Here is a 21,145-nt window from a genome sequence, read left to right on the forward strand (position 1 = left end):
ACTATCAAATCCCTTTATTGGAGTTCAGATACTCTGGGGCTGAGGCTAATGTTAAAGCTCATGTATGTAAGGCCTTCATTAGTATAATTGCTGTTTTATGAGTTTTTATTTTTAACCCTTCTTTATTTACTTTCTTTTTACTTTGAATTATTTGTGTCGATTCAATTTGGCTTAGCAAATAAAAAGCATGAATGGAAGCATTATCAATTAACAAAGTTAGTAATGCAAACCAGCTAAGTCTTAATGTTCTGTTCTAAGAAAAGCTTGTAGAAGATTAGAGCTCCATTACTGAGAGCTTTGGGCTGCTTCAAACATGCTTCTGTGTGTACACTGAGGGTTTTCTCTTCACAGTTCCTCCGCCCTCTAGTGGTAGTTATAATAATGCCATTTTGTAGTCCCCACACAGGAAATGCCTGTTCTTACTTCAGTTACCAGAATCCTTTCACAGGAAGTTAGGTGTGGTCTTTGAAGGAGAATTAAAAAAAAATGAAAAAAAGAAAAAAAGCATGATGGAATTTTAGCTGCAGTCTTCTTGGTGCCAGCTTATCAATCCTAAACTCTGGGTGTAAAAGATTCTGCAGGGGTAATGTTTTAATATTCTTATTATGCTTATTCTCTGTGATGCTTCTTTACCTTTACAGTAGAATCCTTGGGGGAATCTGCAGAGGACCACTTTCATTTTGAAGCTGCTGTCTGCATGTTTTAGCATGTCTCTTCTATTAGAGCATCCAGGCATGGCAGGTTCCTCCCTGAAGTGTGCAGGGACCTTCTTCATGCCTATGCCTGTCACTAGGCATAAGGGTCTCTGGGGATGGGTGAGGAAAATGAGAGATGTATTGGAGGCACTGTGATACTGAGAGGGCAGTCTTCTAGCTGCTGGCTGAAAGGTCCTGGTCTACTTCAAAAAAAAAAATGTGGAAATGGTACAGTAACTTATGTTATTTTAGATTTCCCTGTTTGATCTAGCATATCTGCAGAAATGATCTGGATGTGAATGAATTTTACTTTTAGAAAATGCAACTCATATAATTAAATGGTAATTCTCATTCCTGTAGCGTAAGGGTTAAAATGGATTGATATTTTAAAAAGAAGGAAAAATAGATAAGTGATTGTATATGGATGGCATTCAGGAGTCAAGATTTTGGTTGTATTATTTCAAAAAGCATAGAAACTCTTGCCACTGATTCAGAGATAACGTTTGAAATGATTGGTGTGCTCTCTTGAGCTATATATGTTAATCCAGTAAAATATGATTAGAATATAGTAAAACTCCATTTATGTTATCACAAAGACCAGCATAATAGGAGTTCATGTAAAAGATAAACTATCGTAAACTTATTATTTTTTTCAAGTCCAAATCTGCTATATGGATTCTTAAGAAATGGGCACTGTTTGAGAAAATGAGCTATCTCTACAGTATTTCCTAAGGTACTGCAAATTTGTTAATTTAAGAAGCAATTACACTAGCTAGCAGCAGGTTGCTAAACCAGGGGGTCCAAGCTCCAGACCTCTTGACGTGGGTGACTTCCTGCCTGGTTTGGCAGGAGCTGGGTCCCTTCCTGTGCAGCTTCCGAGCAGTTCCAAATGCAATCCGGCATTCCCTGCTCCTTCCCGCTCCCTTGCTTTCAAGCAGTATCTACCTATGTTTCCACAGCCTGGCATTTCAGGATTTCCAGAGCTCTTTACCAGGTGCGTTGATTTTGAATAAGCTCTTTGAGGTGGAAAAGTAGGCCAAAGGGAACATGGAAAAAAATGGAGAGATACATGCAAGATCTTCGCACAGCCCAGGTTCTACAATTTTTGATCATTATTCATCTCTTGTTATGGATCTCGGATATTTTTTTCAGAAGGGATGCTGAAAAAGATGGCTGCCAAAATATTCACACAAGTGAAACAGCAAGCACAAACCAGTATTCTCCATTTCTGAGCTCTGAGTTGGATATTTTCACTTAAAACATTTTGGGAGTGGGAGATTAGATTACCTCATAGACACCTACTGAATGTGAAAGATAGATCTCCATGCAAGCAGATGAATGCATGCAGGAGAATCCCCCGAATGCCAAGTGCAGCTTCCTTAGTAAAATATTACAGATAGCTTGGTTTATATATTTTATCTCAGTATCATGTAATTGGCCACAGTCACATTTTATCCTAATGACAGTTGCTTTTTTTTTTTTCCTCTCTCTCTCTCTCTCTCTCTCTCTCTCTCTCTCTCTCTCTCGTTTCCATAGCACTTTCTTATGCAAGGAGCTAAACAGTGATTAAAGGAGCAGGATGAAAAGATGGCACAATCAGTGCTGGTACCGCCAGGACCTGACAGCTTCCGCTTCTTTACCAGGGAATCCCTTGCTGCTATTGAACAACGCATTGCAGAAGAGAAAGCTAAGAGACCCAAACAAGAACGCAAGGATGAAGATGATGAAAATGGCCCAAAGCCAAATAGTGACTTGGAAGCAGGAAAATCCCTTCCATTTATTTATGGAGACATTCCTCCAGAGATGGTGTCAGAGCCCCTGGAGGACCTGGACCCCTACTACATCAATAAGAAAGTGAGTTCTTAGTCAAGTTGCCTTTATTTCCCCTACTTCCTAATTGCTTCCAGGCTAGTGCCAGGGATGTCAGGTGAAGAATGTCGCGCCTCCTCCCCTCTGTCTGAAGTATCATTAGGGTACTAGGTGGGCCTGACCATGTAATGGCCCCATTACCCTAGAAGCCTTTTGGAAGCACTCATTTGAACCCATGTCCAGGACAGCCAGAGAACTGAAGGGGCATCCTGCAGTGGGGAAATGAGGAAGGGCAAAAGTCTGTTCACCTTACAGTGTGGTGAAGCAGAAAGTTAAGACAAGGAGTATATTTTTTTATGCATTACAAATAATATTTCCAGGAGTAGTATCCAAATTCCTCTTTACAATATCTAGCTCTACATAAGGTACTTTGATTTTCAGCAGGTTTATTCCTTCACACCATAAACTTTGCCCATTCCATGGCTCCCCCCAGAAGAAATAAAAGCAGGTGGCTTTTAAATGACCAAAAAAGAGTGTGATCAAACAACACCTCTGGAATACCCTGAAGTTCCTCTGAGAAAATTTTTATCTAACTGAAAAAGTAATCAAAGCCTCATTTTTGAGCTCTTTGTGAATTATAATTACAGTTTTAAAATACTTATATTAAAACTTGATAAGATGCTAAGTATTCCTATGGCAGTGACTACAGATTTTCTTTATGTTCTTTAAATCCTCATATCACTTACCAAATTTAGGAGCGTTTATAGGGCTCAGAAAGAGAAAGTACATAGCATCATGTCATATGTTGGTAATTAATATATTATTATATTATTTTATAAGACAATATTTCTAAAAAATTGTCTCACTTTTTTCTTAAAATGGTCTTAATTTTAATACTAAGATTCTAAATTCTGTTTTATGTGTTTGTTTTCTTTTTCAGACGTTTATAGTATTGAATAAAGGGAAAGCAATCTCTCGATTCAGTGCCACCCCTGCCCTGTACATTTTAACTCCCTTCAACCCTATTAGAAAATTAGCTATTAAGATTTTGGTACATTCATATCCTTTTTTCAAATACTCATTTAATATGATTTTGCTCTTGGACTGACTTACTGAGTTGGGAATGTTTCAGAAATATGCGTGGTTGGCAATGTTATGTGCTCTTTCTTTTTTTTTCCCTCTTACTCAACAGTTAGCATTATTGCAAAATGGGATCATAGGTAAGTGAAACACTTTGCCCCATCTTCCAAGTATTTCTTCTTTCCCTGACTTACTACTTCTTTCTTTCTTCTTTCCTCCTCTGCTCCCTTCTGAATTGCCTACTACATCCAAGACTTCTTCATTAATTTTGACAGTATTACCAGGCTCTCCTTTTATAAGTCTTCAAACTTTACAAGGTTATCTATATAATGGGTAAATTCTGTGAGCTAATTTTCTTCACTGCTTTACATTTGGAAAATATATGCATAATCTGAATTATACAATTTTATATCTTTTTGATCTGAATTTTACTACTTTCTGCTTTTCATTTTAGCATTTGAAAGCTTTGAGTTAGTAAATGTTTATAATTGTGATGGAATACACATTAGCCTTTCAAATGTTACTTTTTTGGGTCACTTGTTCCTATGTTTTATTCAAGTCTCAGGTCCTGCTACAATGATCTCTTTCCAAAGGCTTAATTTCTATTTATCCATATACATCCTTATTGCATGCTTCATTCTCCTCATGAAGTATCTACTTCCTAGAGATGGGATTGATGACACCTTGGTGGGAGATGGTGATTTGATTTACTCCTGAAGGTTAAATAGAGTAGTTGTGAATGAAAAGTTTTATTCCAGGCCAGGGATAGTGATCTGGCTGACAGCCAGCCCTGGAAAAACCAAGGAAGCAAAGGTTTGCAAGACTGGCTGTGCTAGGCAGAGGCATTTACAGGAAGTGCACAGAAGCCTTGGGATGAGGAACTGATATATATCAGGAACCAGAGGTAAGGAAGGGGAAACTGAAAGTTATGCCAAGTCTCAGGTAGGACAACTTTAAATTTTGTTTCCTAATTAGAAAGAGTCATTGCCTGCAATTTACAACATGGTCAGCCCAGGGCTTGGCTTTAAGGCTTACAAAGTAAAAACTTACTTCCTCTAGCAGGCCCAGAAAATATTTGAATTAGATATGGTAGGGAGTTAGAAAAGATAAGGAATTCAAGAGATGGGATAAGCTTGACAGGGAAGTCATCTAATTTCTGGGTGGAGGGGCTGTAAAGCATGTCCCCAGACTTGCCTGGCATTGTGGCAAATGATGTCTTTAGAAGCGTGGCATTCTGGAATTCAGTTTCCTTTTAACCTCTAGGTCATTCCTTTTCCACCCCCCCCCCAGTTTTGCATAGACATCAACATATTTTAATTTTATACTTTAATTTCATGTTTTAACATTTAATAATTTCTTCTGAGATTTTTTAAGCAATAATGATTCCTTACCTCTGTTTTTCAAGTAAGAGAACCCAGTTGTACAGGGAGAAAAAATGCTTTGAGTTAGCTTTAGGAATGAATAATAAATTTGAGATTTAGATTTGAGTCTCTTGAACTATAAATTATGGTCCATTATTATGTTTGAGTATTTATAATCTGGGCACTGAATAAATCTTTCCATAAACTATTTATTATATTTAAAAATAATTGTACATCCCTATGTAATCACAATTTATACATGAAATTATGTGGAAAATTCAGACTTAGCCCAATGCTCTGTTCATAGTAAATACTGAGAGAGTACATATTGAATAAATAAGTGACAAATGAGTCAAGAGGTTAAATAATTAGATGCAAAACAAGTGACAAAATGGAAGGTTTGAAGAGGTCAGAAAAATCTATTTTTCTTGAAACTGAACGATGAAATAAAATTAAGAAAGCCCAATGTTAAAGGAAAAGGCAGGATTTTTTGTTGTTTTTGTTGTTGTTTTAAAACTTTTGTGGGGAGATAATATATTTTTTTGAAAATCTATAATCTCCACTCCAAAAAATTCTATATTAGGAGACCCAGGAACCCTAACTTAACGCCCTCTGGGAAAAGAGACTTCCAGTGGTAGAGGATGAGAGCAGTTTTAGAAGTTCTGATCAGAGACTCTGGGCATTGAGGACCGAGTTTATGGTGGGGGCTATTCAGGAATCAAGATACAATTTGAATTTGAAGGTTTGCACTTGCTTCCCAGAAAAAAAGAAAACCTCCAAGGGGCAAAGTTGTTAGGAGGCCTGCAGTGGTGCAAGTTGAAATGTGAAGGCAGCCAGGTAAATCTAAGATTTGCCAAACTGAACGGTTGACTCTCCCAGAACCTTACAAATGGCATATAGTTACAAATTTCTTCCAACGTAGAAAAAGTAGATTCTTAAAAATCTCTGATTGCCTGAATTAAAATATTATATTTAAGATATCTCACCTTGGAGTAGAGACATGAGAAAAGGCAGGTAGACTGATAGACACATTCTTCAGTCTTGTGGTGATAAGGCACATTTGCCTGGAGATCCTAGTAAACTTTGATGTAAATAATACTGTACAGTTTGCAGGTGATTTTCCCACTGATTTTGTCTTATTCCTCACAACGCAAATCCTAAACTCAAATCCTGGTTTTCTGACTTCAAGTGTCTTTTGCTATAAGATAAAAATGCTTGGGGTTGGTAATGGTGGGTTTTGGGCACAGTTAAGGGGTTGTTGTGTATTTATTATCATTAGTTTATAATCCAGAAAATGGCCATTCACAATCAAGAAATTTGTATTTTAAACCTAGATTGGTATCTCTATTTCCAATGAAAATCCTGACTTAGTTCTTAAAGAGTTGTTATCTTCATTAGGAGCTGTTGCATATCAAATTAGCTTTGTTTCTTGATTTTGGCAGAAAAATCTTATGCTTACTATATTTTTGTCAGGGTATATTTTGAAAACTGAAAATGCTGTTGATGTGCCCATTACCTTGTTTCAATAGTTAAATAAAATATGGTTATATTTTCTAGATAGTAAACAAGTAAAAAATAATCCATATTCCTAAAATTCCCTATCAGAATTTTCAATGTGTTGCATGTCAGTTTTTATTATTTTACTTTAATATGCACACTCTCCTTTACTTTGCATTTGTTACTCATTCATTTGTTCATTTGCAAATATTTATTACACACCTACTATATTAGGAGACCCAGGAACCCTAACTTAACGCCCTCTGGGAAAAGAGACTTCCTACTGTGTGGCAAGTGTTCTTCTAGACACTGGGATGCAACATAGAACCAAACCTAGTCCCTGCTCGCATGTGGTTACATTCATGTGTATGTGTGTGTTTGAGAGGAGAGAGGTAATAAAAATAAATCAGCTAGTGTCAGCTAGTGATAAGCGCTATTAAGAAAAATAAAGCAGTGTAAAAAGAGGAGAGTGGCAAGGTCCTGTTTTAAATCATATGATCAGGGAAGTCCTCTCTGAAAAAATAGCATTTGAGTAGAGAACCAAAGGAAGTGAGGGAGTGAGACATGGAAATCTGAGGGGAAAAGGGAATAGCAAATATGAAGGCAAAGGATAAAAGTGTAAGTGTACCTGGTGTGCTCTAGAATCAGCCACGTGCCCAGAGTGCCTGGAGGAGAGTGGGAAAGGCAGAGAGTAGGAGAGGATGAGGTCAGTCAGAGTGAAGGTCAGGGCTGAAGTTGTAGGCCGTGGTGAAGACACCGAATTTATGCCGCATGAGATGGGGAGAGATGACTGGAGGGTTTTCAGCAGAAGAGTGTCATCACCTGACTCAAATTTGAGAAAGATCACTCTGGCTGCTGCGTGGAGAATAGACTGCCTGGGGCGAAAGAATGGAAGCAAGAAGATAGATTGGGGGCTTACTGCCATTATGAAGGCAGGGGACGCCGGTGTCTTGGCCTTTGGTGGAAACAATGAGGGTAGCAAATGTCATCAAATTCAGATGTGTTTTTCAGAATAGCTGACGGGATATGCTGAACAATTGGACGTGGGGTGTGAGGGAATGAGCAGAGCTAAGGAAGACTCCAAGTGTTTAGTCTGGTCAAGAAAGAAAAATGTAGTTACTTGAGCTTGGGACAACATTAGGTGGAGGGATATGTTGGGTAAAATCAGAAGCGTGTATTTGAACATATTTTTTTTTTGAGGGATCTATTAGACATTCAGTGGAGGAGTTGAGAAGTTAAATGGAAATACAAGTCTGGAGTTCAGAAAAGGGTTGGGCTGGAGGTGTAACTGAGAGATGTCAGTGTATGGATGGTATTTAAAGTGATGGCAAAGACCTGAAACACTCCAAATCACACAATAATGCAGAACTACTTATCATTCATAAGGGATAGGAAAATAAACAGCTTTTGGTTTCAGAAAACCTGGATTCAAACCCCACCTCTGAGATTTACTTATTGGCTCCATGATCTTGGGCCAAGTTACTCCAACTGGTTTGAATCTCAGTTTCTCCATCTATAAAATTGCAATCGTTATTTATACATCAGTAATAATAACTACATAAGTACCTGACACCATGACTAGCACTTGGTAGGAACGTGATAACCGGTAGCTAGGACAGCTATTGTTGGTAGTAGTAGCTACAATTCTAGGAGCAGCTCCTGCAAGATTAGCAAAGGAACACTCTTATATTGTTTAAGGAATTCCACAAAGAATTCTGTACAAATCTCTACTGTTTTGAGGCTTGATTTTGCAAACAAAATGTTTATACAGCACCAGAGTTACGAGCTGTTAGTCGACCAAAAAACATAAAGTGGTCAGTTCCAGCCTTCTCATTTTGCAGATGAGTTCATTGAAGCCCACACATGTTTAGTCTTTTTCTAAGACTACATTTTATATAAGTGGCAGAGCTAAAACTTCAGGTTAGGCCTTTTGCAATTTCCATCTAACAGAAGAAAACTGATTTCTGAACCCTCAGGTATAAATAATGTACTGGGGGCATTGCCAGTATCTCTGTCTCTGTGTATTTCAAAGGTTATTTTCAGTGGCTCCAACTTACTATTTCATTAAATAGGAAGCAAGCTTTTTAGCTCATCCCAAAATTATATGGTATCTATGTAGAAATTAAAAAATCACGGTTTTCATCTATGTAGAAATCAAAACCCAAAAATTATATAGGTCTAAGGGAAAGGAGGGTGAACAGCTTATGATTTCTATTTTTCCTGCTTTCAATGCTCAAAAGTTATCACATAGTTAGGAATTTGTTAATAACAAAATTAAACAACTCAAGAGTTAACATTATGTGTGTGTCACATATATATGTGACATGTAGTCAATATTTCTGCTGTCTCACAAATATGCACCAATATGTAGAAAGAGGCCTGTCTTACTTTGCTTTGAATTCTCCATTTTTATGTTAGAAAACTTCTTACATAAAACTATCTTCTACCTCTAGTTCATATATATTTTAAGTTGAAAATTCCTCTGCAACTTCTCTGGATATTATGTATTATTACAAAGCCCCTGGACAGAACAAACGATGTCTTCTCCTTAAGAATAACAAAGAAACGCCCTACATTTTTATGTTTAATAAACAAATAATTAATAGTAATAAAAATGATTGTATCCTCTAAGAAAAGTATTAGTACTCTTATCTGCATTTACACAAGAAAACTGAGCCTTAAAGAATTAACTTGCTGAAGCCCATGTGTTTGGTAAAGGATGCATCTGATCCCACAGTTCATCACTTTAAAACTCATGCTGCTTCATCCTACCTACATGGATATAGGGGTAGACATCTAGTTTCCATGTCAAAAGTTACATAAACCATTTTCAGTATAAACTTGAAGTCTTTCCTCATAATACACACATAGGAAATATTTTAGACTTGCCAACTGACAAGTTAGTAGCAATCAAAAGGTTAACACATTTTTATTAATACCTGGTATAGAGAAATTAATAGATTTAAAAATCCTTTTTTTTCCTGATATTATGTGAGGTTAATCTACCTCTATTTTATTTTATATACAAAGTCTCTTAAGGAAATACTATTCTAGGATTCATTGTTCTTTCGAAAAATGTACTTTAGTTGATGTCATGGAATATATATTTAGAAAATAAATATATGCATTTTGTTACTAGTTCTAACTCCTTGAAATCTGCCTTGACATGGAGTTTCTATACTTTTTCAATGTATGGTATCACCAATACCATGTCTACATTTTTTTTCATATTTGTATATTTGTTATCATTATCTGAAACCCTACTATTTCAGTCACTCACCAAACTCCAAGAATCTTAAAGATATGTGACTGATAAAATAAATTTATAGTGATTTTAAAAAGTAATGGAGGGCTTCCCTGGTGGCGCAGTGGTTGAGAATCTGCCTGCTAATGCAGGGCACACGGGTTCGAGCCCTGGTCTGGGAAGATCCCACGTGCCGCGGAGCGGCTGGGCCCGTGAGCCACAATTGCTGAGCCTGCGCGTCTGGGGCCTGTGCTCCGCAACGGGAGAGGCCGCGATAGTGAGAGGCCCGCGCACCGCGATGAAGAGTGGCCCCCACTTGCCACAACTAGGGAAAGCCCTCGCACAGAAACGAAGACCCAACACAGCCATAAATACATAAATAAATAAAAATAATTAAAAAAAAAAAAAAAAAAGTAATGGATTTTGAAACTCTCTATTTAGAGATTATCTATTAAACGAAAAGCATAAAAACCTGACTCTAGTTATCTCTTATTTGGTTTAAAAGCAAAATAGTTTTATTTGCTTTCCTTTCTAAGCATCTGTCAGGATCTTTAACTTAAGCATATTTTTTATTATTAAAATGATAGTCATACAATGTGAAAAACATGAGTTTGAATGTAATGATTTATTAATTTTGACTTACTGGGTAATATTCACTCTTTCTATTATTTATTAATATTTGAATATATATTTTACATTATTATATATACTTAATTTTTATCATTATAAGGAATAAATATTTTTAAGGGTCATAAAACCATGGCTCAGTCTGTTGTGTGACATAAATCTCATGAGGCTATTAATTTCCACTTTATATTTATCCAGTGTTCTCTCTTTCAAAAAAAGTGTAGAAACTTGTGAACTTGACATATGTGAAAACAAATTTCATGCTGTATTTCTGATCCATATTAATAAATATATCATTAAAAAGGGAAAATTTACTTCACTTAGTAATAAACAATCTTCCGAACTGACATCATTCAATAGCCAACGGACACTGCAAAATGGCAAGGGTATGGTGGTGAACAATATAGACATGGCCCTCATGAAGTTGACTGCCTAGTAGAAAAAAAAATCAGTGTTAAAATTAGTCATTGGAGGAATGGTATCAGGTGCTACAAGTATATATTACTGATAGACCTAATCAGGAAATGTGCTATTGTGCACGGCATTTACTGAAAATAACTTTTAATCTGAGTGCTGGAGAAAAAGTTGGAATTGGCTAGGTGAAGTAGAGAGCATGTCCAGGGAAAAGGGGTGATATTTGCTAAGATCCTGACTTGAACAAGAGCTTGTTTAATTCCATGACCTAGAACAATTGCAATAATATTGGACTGGGGAGAGTGGAATGAAGAGTAAAGAAGCTGAAATTGGAGAAGTAGAGAGGAGTTAGACCTCCTATTGTAAGATATTTGATCGCCGTCCTAAGGTAGTGGAAAGCTATTGAAATTACATTTACAAAGGTCATTTGGTACAGTATGCAGAAAGGATTGAAAGGAGTCAAACATGGATTCAGAAAGACCAGTTTAGATGAAATTGCGGTAATCTAGGTTAGATTTGATGGACACCTGGGCTGTGTAGTGATATGAGGATTGGGGAAAAAGTTCACTGAATCCAGGCATAGCAGGTAGAATTGACAATATATGGTGTTAAGTTGAATGTGGAGGTTTAGGGAAGAGAAAAATGCAAGATCGCTCCTAGGTTCCTGGCTGGATCGTGAGCCATTTTCTGTGATACAGAGATGTCAAAGGGGCAGTATTTGAGAGGAGCAGAGGGATAGGATGAAAAGATTTTTAGTTTAGTTTTAGAACTGAAAAAATTTGAAGTGTCAATGAGATGAGTAAACATAAGTGCAGATGTAATATGTACAATTGGGTACCATGGACAGTTGAGTTCAGAAGAGAGGGCTAGTCTGGAGAGAAATATTTGAGATCAGTGGGCATGTAAATGTACTTGGAGCTATGTATGTTGATGAGCTTTACTAGGATAAATATAGCAGGAGAGGGGAAAATGGCTTGGATATCCGATGTCCTTTTCAAAAAGGGAAATATAACATTTCAAAGGATACAAAAAAATTGTCCATGAGACATGAAAAATCAAGGGATTGGGACTTCATGAAAGCAAAAATAAGAGAACATAATGAAAGGGGGACGAATCATGCTTGTCAAATGCTGCTGAGAGAGCAAGTCAAATAAGAACTCAAAATTATCCTTTTGTTTTCAGGGCAAAACATGAAGATGTTTGTCATATTTAGAAAGAAAACTGGTAGGCTAGGGATGTGATAGATAAATGAGGGAAAGTAAAGATAAACATCTCTTCCAAGAAGTTTGGCTGTGAAATGGAAAAGAGAAGTAGCTAGTAGTAAGTAGATAGAGGATTGTGGGTTATAGGAAAGTATTTTCTTTTTTTCCTCCAAGATAAGAGAGACTTCAGCAAGTTAGTGCTGATAGGAAGAGGTGGATAGAGTGGGAAGTGTTAAAGATAAGAGAAGGAAGAGATTAGAGATTTCTGAAGTGTTCTGGAAAGGTGGAAGGTGTCCAGAGTATGAGTAGAGGGATTGAAAACTCCCCCCATTGAAACAAGAAGGAGGAAAGGATCTTAATACAGAGAGGTTTGTCAATTTGGGGGTGGGAAGTAAAGATATGACATTCTGATCCTATCTCTTCTCTCAGTGAAGTAGGAAATAAGGTCATGGGTTTGAAATGGGGAGGGAAGGAAGAAGATTGGAGAACAGAGAAGAGTGGAGAATATTTGGAATTGTCTTTGCAGAGTAGGAGGTGCAGTGAAGTGGAGAAATATTTAGACTGTGTTGAGTGTGGGTGAGGCTGGGAACCATGTATTTTGAACGGCGCCAACGACCAAGGGGAGTCATTTCCTCCAGTAGAGCCTAGCAGCCTAACAGACACAGAGGATCCTCTAGTTTTATATACTAATAGCAAGTCATCTTTAATTTTGTCTTACTTTTTGTTTCTTTTTAGTAAAAAAGGAAAAATGTTTCTTCTTTGAAATGGTGTTTTTCTGTGTTCTCTAGGTTGTAGTGCCCTCATGTGGCTGGTCCACATCATTCACTTATGACTGTTTTCATGTGGATGCATTTTAACAAGCTGAGAATTAAGCATGTGCCTTGCATCACTGCCAGTCAAAATGAAAAATCAATGATTGCTTTGACTAAAGTCAGTCGTGGGTGCAAAGAAGCTTCCTTTATAGATTAACACATAATGCATAACACAACATATAGATAACACAACACTATTCTATTTTACTACACTTAAAATCGTGCTGATATTTTGCTATGTGTAAGTAATGTGAAGATTTATAATAAAAATAAAGAGTGAGAAGTGATATTAATAGCATTTATTCACTGGAATTTTTATAAAGTTTCTAAATCTATATTGATAAAGCTCTTGTTTTACATAAGTACAGCTGAATCCTTCTTGTGCTTTTTATTAACTATGAAAGAAAGTTATTTCAGGTATTACTACTGAATGTTTTCTTAAGGAGCTTTTGTTGCTGTTTTTCAGTATAAAGGAGAGTGAACTGCATTGGCTATGTCTACACAGGCAAAGTGGGGTAGAGTGAAACAAACCACATTTTTGTTATAAGTAGTGTTCTCTATGATTTAGGAAATTAAGAAAGTAATTTATTGAGTATCTACCATGTACAAGGCACATTAAGTTGTAGGAGGTTTAATATATTTTAACTAATTTGATCCTGACAGCAATCCTATGAAGTGGTTATTCTTTCTCCCTTTTATAGCAAAGTGAACCAAGGCTTAGGAAAATTATTAAGTAATTTGGCCACAGTTACAAACCCGAGAAATGTCAGTACTAACACCAGCCATCTTCTCTTACTATTCAGAATTTAATGAGCAATCACTGTATATTATATACTCCACTTACGAAGAATTTTATTGAAGATCTTCCACTCAGGTGACCCTTAGGATGGAGTTATAATGCATTCAGTTACAGTCGGCCCTCCCCATCCACGGGTTTCATATCCATGGGTTCTACATTTGCAGATTCAACCAACAGTGGGTGGTGTACAGTGTTCAGGATCCATGGTTCCTTGAATCTGAGGATGCAGAAACCACGGATACAGAGGGCCCACTATGGGACTTGAGCATCTGTGGAATCTGGTATCTGCTGCAGGTCCTGGAACCAATCCCCCATGCATACTGTGGGACGACTGTAATTACTGGAATTCTCTTGTTGAATTTTTGTCAGAGTCTTCATACATGCTGAGCTTGCACTTCAGTCATTGAGTCTGTCATTAAAGAAAGAAAAAAACTTAAATTGGTAAATTATTTACCAATGAGCTAATTTCTTTTCATTTAATCTTTTTCATTGCTAAAATCACATAAGTAGCCTCCAAATAATTGATGGCTTGGCCTGACATGACTTGGTTATGGAGTTGTTAAAATTACAGAAATGGAAAAAGCAAACTCAATAATAAAATAATACGGGCATAAAAGTTCTAAACTTCATGGTGGTGAAAGACATAATGGTGTATGAAAGTGAAATTTTCCACTGAATTTTGTCTTCCTTGACGGTATTCTTCTACTTTATTCAATGTGCTCATTATGTGCACTATTCTTACCAACTGTGTATTTATGACCATGAGTAATCCTCCAGACTGGACAAAGAATGTGGAGTAAGTAGAAGATTTTAAAAAAAATCTTGCAATATTGTTGTCCCTTTATGTGCATTTAACATCTTGAGACCTCATCAGTTTCTTTAGCAAATCTTACTAGCTACTACAAACCAGTTAGACAGTGATTCAAGTTCATTTCAACCACTGATTTTCTGTAGGACAAAGCTTGCACTGGCTCATTAAGTTGCTCCAATTACTGCACTGATTTGACTGCCAATATTTGTAGCTCTTTGTCTTCCTTATGAGTCTCACACTCTTTCAAAGGTCATCAGTGATTACTAATACCTGATGATAAAATTTATACCCAGTTTGTATGTTCTTTTCCTCATGGCTATCACCTTTCTGTGTTTTATTAGTATATATTTCATGGCTGTTAATGATGCACATTTTATTAAACAAAAAATCTTCATTTATTTTTGTTAATAACTATTTCCTTAAATTAGACCAAAACTAGTGTATTTCAGGTAATATCTTCATATAGACCCATATTATTTGGGCCTTCAAGTGAATTAATGTAGCAAGTACAATACTCATTTATAGTCAATGAGAATGTCTTTCAGAATATAATGTTTCTTTCTTCCTTAAATACTACCTAAGGTCTACATTATAGGGAGACCAATATAGAACTATATGGAAGCCTCTAATTTGTATTTGTTGTTTTTCTCCTTTAAGATATGTACATGTAAATTACCTACTAGATCTTTAATGTGGGCTTGGCTATTTTCTCTCAGGTACACCTTTACAGGAATTTACACTTTTGAATCACTTATAAAAATACTTGCAAGGGGCTTTTGTTTAGAAGATTTCACATTTCTACGGGATCCATGGAATTGGTTGGATTTCACAGTCATTACTTTTGCGTAAGTATCTTAATACATTTTCTATCTGGGAAGAGTAATCATTAGTGGGAGCCTACACTGTATTTCTCCTTGGTGGTTTCCCTTAACAGATCAAGCATTTTTCTTGGTTATTATATGAATTTAGGATATTTTTCTTCCAATCAGATTGTGCACTTTGGAGAAATTAGGGACTATCATAGTAAATTACATGGCTTTGATTTCAATTAGTGCTGTAAAGCAATAAAATAAGTTACCCAAGTAACAGAGATTATGATTGATGACAATGCCATTTTTCTCTTAATTGGGAAATCTGATGACAACACTCATTGAAGTTGAAAGATCTTGATGAAAGACCAACTTAGACTTAGATTTCCCTAAATTCTGAATAACTCTGATTTAATTCTACAGGTATGTAACAGAATTTGTAAACCTAGGCAATGTTTCAGCTCTTCGAACTTTCAGAGTCTTGAGAGCTTTGAAAACTATTTCTGTAATTCCAGGTAAGAAGAAACTGGTATAAGGTGGTAGGCCCCTTATATCTCCAACTGTTTCTTGTGTTCTGTTATTGTGTTTGTGTGTGAACTCCCTATTACAGATATGTGACAGAGTTTGTGGACCTGGGCAATGTCTCAGCGTTGAGAACATTCAGAGTTCTCCGAGCACTGAAAACAATTTCAGTCATTCCAGGTGAGAGCTAGGTTAAACACCGAGGCTGACTTTAGCAGCATTGGTGCTACAATCACAGCTTTTGTGCGTAAGCCTTGTTGCTTCTCACCTATTGCAAATAAATTTGTAAAAAAGCAAGAATCAGTACATCATATTTTGGGTGGATTTGATTCTTTGCTTTTACTAGTTGCTTTCTTTAAAATGATCTGTTCTAAATCAGCCTTTGAGTTTAACAAGTTTTTGCATGAGGCATTTGCAGTAACAGGCTACGTGGTTTGCGTCCTGTAACATCAAGCTTTCTGCATAGAAGCTAAACTGTAAGGCATTCAAACTGCTGCAGATTTGACCAGTTAGGTCTAAGACTGGTAATTTTCCTAACTTCAGATAAATGAAAGAACAAGGGATAGCATGAGTGCTGCATGGGGCTCATTTTTCAGATGTCTTCCTTTTTTAACCCATACTCAAGCTTGCAGAATTCACAAGTATATAACCTCATAATTCAGTGGCTTCAAGATTTCTTACTACTTTATTCATATAGATTTTTATAAAATCAATAAGAGGTTAGGGAGTAAGACATCTGCAAATACAGGCAAAAATTTTATACAAGGTTGATGTTTAAGCATGAATAACAAAACCATTTCTTCTGCTCTAAGGAGTATTTGGAAATACACTTTTGGTTTATTTCCATTCACGGTTTTCTAATGAACATACAAATTCTGCTTTCATTCATTTTCACCAGCTAGCAGGCTTTTCATGAAAATGTTATCCAGTCACAAACATTAAACTAATATTGTTGGCATTCTGCATGACATCTTTATTTTCCAGGACAAGCTCATGATGTTTTTGTCTGTGAAGTAGCTGTCGAATAGTATATTTAAATTCCTCCCTTTGATTTTATGTGTAGGCCTGAAGACCATCGTGGGCGCCCTAATCCAGTCGGTGAAGAAGCTCTCAGATGTAATGATCCTGACTGTGTTCTGTCTGAGCGTGTTTGCACTAATAGGATTACAGCTGTTTATGGGCAACCTGCGAAACAAATGTTTACAATGGCCCCCAGATAATTCTTCCTTTGAAATAAACATCACTTCCTTCTTTAATAACTCATTGGATGGGAATGGTACCACTTTCAATAGGACAGTGAGCATGTTTAACTGGGATGAATATATTGAAGATAAAAGTAAGATATACTCTTTTAACCATTAAGCTGTTTAGTCCTTTAAATATTAAAAATATATATATATAGTGAAAATTGTCTCAATTTTGATGTGAACCAAATTACTTAGACCAATTTAAGATAGTATATATGATACAGAAATCAAATGGTATCTTACTCCTTTTTCCTTATCTTTCAATCAACGTGATAAAAGTTACCATTTGAAGATGTGTTCTTTTCCTAAACCAGTCTTGACAGCAATACAATATAATGCTTTATAAACAAAAATATTTATTTGTTAGGGATTGATCAGGAGTTTTCAGTCATCTTAATAAATAAATCAGTAGTTTGGACTATTCAATGTATTTTGCTGAAATGGATTATTAAGAAGACTGAGGAAAAATAATCTGCCCCTATTTGGTTTGACTCAGTATATGTATTGAGTGCATATGATGTATCTGGAAATGGAGAAACTAAGATGAAATCTGAATTTGTGTACTCATCAGAAAGTTAAGCAACCTCAGTCCAGCAAGTTACTTATTGATGAGAAAGTGTAAACTCAAAACCTACCTTTATAATATTCTTATTCCAGTTTATCTCTTTGGTATCAATCATTGTGTTAGAGTTGTTTATCAATACAGTTTGATTTTATTTTAGAGATGGACATCAGAGTATACTTATGATATGCTTTAGTATAATTTCTTATCATTGAAGCCAGCCCCTCTGTCATTGGAATGTCCAAGTCCCTCCCTCTCCTTATGCAATTAGCTAGCCAACTTCCATTGATCTCTTGATTATCCATACTCCATTGGGATACCTAGTCCGAGGTATCCTTCATGGTTTTTAGAACTATGTGAAATTTTATCACTTCTCACATTATATTAATGTTTTAAGAATTAGTATTCTCATGAAGATTTTTACTGAAGAGATTAAGATTCTTTGGACAAGTGAATAAATAAAACAAATGATTTCATTATTTATGAAATTTCCCATTTATTAATGTTATAATAACAGCACAGTGACAATCTTTGCACATAAATCTTTTCTCTATTTCTGATTGTTTCCTTCAGATAGATTTCTATTAGTAGAATTTTGGGGGGTTAAAGGGTATGACGAGATTAAGGCTAGGGAGACATAGTGTCATATTGCTCTCCAAAGAGGTCAGACCACTATATACCTCCTACAGCAGTGGCCATCTTACTGAATTCTCATTAATATTGATTATTACCATATTTTAACATCTTCTGATGGAAGGAAAAGTGTATCCTCTTTTTAATTATTAATGTGGTAGAATCTATAATTGTTTATTAGTATCATTAGCAAGTTATATATTTAATGTAATGTGAATTATCTGTTGACATTTTTACCTGTTATTCTATCAGGTGATAGTATATTTTGGGAATTCATAAGATCTCTATAATTTATCAAGTATGTTAACATTTTGCCTTTTTTTGGCGACTATATTCTCCAGCTTGTTTTTTCTTCTTATTGTTTGTTTTTGGTCCCTAAGTGATTCTGATTTTTAGGCAATCAAGTCATCAAATTTGTTTTCTTTTTTTCTATATTTAAGATTATAAAATGCTTCTGGATTCAGAAATAATAAAAATTTTCACCTAGATATTCTGCATATAAAACAGCCACCTGTATATTCTGCATATAAAACAGCCACCTGTATATTCTAGATTGAAAAGAAAACCTACATATTTTTATATTATATTAATGGACTTGTCTTTAAATCTTTAATCTCTAAATATCTAGAATGATTTTTTGATATATGTTATGAGGTAAGGATCTAAAATTTTTTGTGAAATTATGACCCAGATTGACCTACATAATATATTAGGGCATTCCTTGAATATAGGCTTTTAAGTATTCCTGAAAACTATAGTAAAATTTTTTTGTGGGGGTTATGTGTGTGTTTTTTTAATGTATATGTGTCTGTGTGTTTTTGTATGTGAATATGTAAATATGTATGTTTATATATGTGTATGTTTCCTGAGATCATCTTTGCAACTTATTAAATTTATATATAAGGTATTCCTTAAGAATAAAAAATAGGTATACATAGAAAATACGTATCTCCAAAGAAGGAAGTTTATCTTGAAAGACAGTATTCAAGCCAAAACTCAAAGCAAACCACTTACTTACAGTATCATGGAAAGAGCAAACAGCTCAGTCCACTTTTCACAAGAAATTAAGTTAAAATTGGTAGGGAAAACAAAGGTCTGAATCTAGTTTGGGTCCAGGCAAAGCATAGTTGTAAAATAAAATGTTATTTCGTGGCAGCATTTAGAAGCAACAAGGCTTTCCTATCTTTCAATTTTTGTGCCAAACAGCCTTAATTTGACAGCTATTTTTTGAATTATCCCAAGCAATTTGAGTTTATATTTGCAATAAATGCTGATAGAGAATGCTATAATAGTTATTCCTTACCAAAAAATTTCTTTTTAAATCAATTTTCTAAACATTTGATTAATCAAAAATGTTTTTTGATATTTGTTTAATATTCAATTATTATTAAAATATTTTCTTTTAGCCCTATACATATTTATTATTTTATCAATTTCATTATGGTTTAAAAAAAGGTAAGCTTTGTTACCTAGGCACAATGGTTGAAGTGTTTTAAGGTTTTTTTTTTTAATGATTCTTTCTATTCTTTGCCCTTTTAAATAGGTCACTTCTATTTTTTGGAAGGGCAAAATGATGCTCTGCTTTGTGGCAACAGCTCAGATGCAGGGTAAGTGATGTTTTGTGTTGAGTCTCAGTCCACACTGCTCCATCGGCCTTAATAACCTGCTACCTTCCACCCATCCAGCCCCCGCTTGCTCCTCATTCAAAGCCCTCCATAAATTCCACTTCACGCTGACTCTCAAAATAGCTGGGATAAGTGTGGATTCTCACCTCCTTCACACACTCACTCATACGCAGCAATTATTTTTCCATACTAGGTCACAGCTAATCTTGCAAATTAGTGCAACGGAAAATATAGGGAAAAGCAGTACATATACATAAGAAGCTTAAGTTAATAGAATTCATAAGCATGTTCTTTTATGAGTGTGATATTCTATATAAGCTAATGTGGTCTCCATGGCATAAAATGTAAGATATCTGAAGATAATGTCAATATCTGAGGTGTGGTGAGTACATGTTTAGCATATTTTAGCAAAGCGGTTAACAGCATAGACTGGAGAGTTTACATGAATTCAAACCCAGACTTCACCATATAACGTCACCTCTCCTTGCCTTGATTTCCCCCTGTGATAAATAGGAATAATTATAGGGTGGCTGTGAGAATTAAATGGATTAATGAATGTTTAGCTATTACAGCATTCAATAAGTACTTTTAATTATTATGATTGGCATCATGTGAATGCTTGTTATTAAGAAGTATTGTACCTGGAGCTAAAGCAAGGAGGAAAATTCAGAGAAATAGTTACCTTTCTCTAGTTGACAAGATTTTAGAATCATAGACAGAAATCTAATGTTCTTTCTGTGGAAGATGATATTGTGGACATTAGTAGCTAATACCTGTAGCAAAATTCCCAATGGTATCAGCATCAGGCTTTGCGTTTGGCTCATGTGATAAAGATTGTGCTGCCTTTATCTCCAGATCTTAGTGATAAGTAAAACAGACTGATTTTAACTCTTTCTCTGTACTATACTAAATGTTTTACATATGATACCATATTCAATGATTGTGAGTTTGGGAGGCAGGTTCTGTTATTAGCCCTTTCTTACATATGAGGTTCTCCAAGACTAGCAAGTGTGGGAAACTTGCCCAAGGTCTCGCAGCCCAGAAGTGTCAGGCACAGTATTGAGGCCAGGTCAGCTTGATCATTAAGGTCATACTATGAAACCTTCACTCTGCAGACTCATTCATTCCTCTCAATGTGCCCCCACCATCTTTTCTTTAGCCCTCATGCCTACCTCCACATTCAACACACTTCTGCCTCTAGATGTCTTCAGTGAAAATCAAATTTTTCCCTGTAGACTTAGTTTTCTGTTCATGTTCACAAATCCCAGAAGATAGTAATCATAATATGATTGCTTTTATATGGAGACATGATAAATATAATAATGACAATCATGAATCACAGAGGAATCCACAAATAGACTTAGCAGATTCTGTTGTTATGTAAATCAGTCCACTT

The 21,145-nt window shown here is 35.7% G+C and overlaps 1 protein-coding gene across 7 annotated transcripts in view; it reads left to right on the plus strand.

The window, feature by feature from the left end:
- LOC103019313 (sodium channel protein type 2 subunit alpha) overlaps positions 1–21,145 on the plus strand; it is a 150,178-nt gene that overhangs the window by 55,488 nt on the left and 73,545 nt on the right. For 4 of the 7 annotated variants that reach the window (XM_057550729.1, XM_057550732.1, XM_057550728.1 and 1 more), the window contains 7 exons: positions 2,232–2,549; positions 3,445–3,562; positions 14,246–14,336; positions 15,068–15,196; positions 15,771–15,862; positions 16,746–17,018; positions 19,668–19,731. In XM_057550729.1, coding sequence (XP_057406712.1) covers positions 2,283–2,549; positions 3,445–3,562; positions 14,246–14,336; positions 15,068–15,196; positions 15,771–15,862; positions 16,746–17,018; positions 19,668–19,731 — 1,034 coding nt within the window. In that variant the 5' untranslated portion in view covers positions 2,232–2,282. Of the gene's footprint in view, positions 1–369; positions 584–1,074; positions 1,690–2,231; positions 2,550–3,444; positions 3,563–14,245; positions 14,337–15,067; positions 15,197–15,583; positions 15,676–15,770; positions 15,863–16,745; positions 17,019–19,667; positions 19,732–21,145 lie in introns of those variants that run through there. The other 3 variants (XM_057550733.1, XM_057550727.1, XM_057550730.1) reach the window with 3 other exon arrangements.

The sequence above is a fragment of the Balaenoptera acutorostrata genome, chromosome 8 (genome assembly GCF_949987535.1).
Source record: "Balaenoptera acutorostrata chromosome 8, mBalAcu1.1, whole genome shotgun sequence".
NCBI lineage: Eukaryota > Metazoa > Chordata > Mammalia > Artiodactyla > Balaenopteridae > Balaenoptera > Balaenoptera acutorostrata.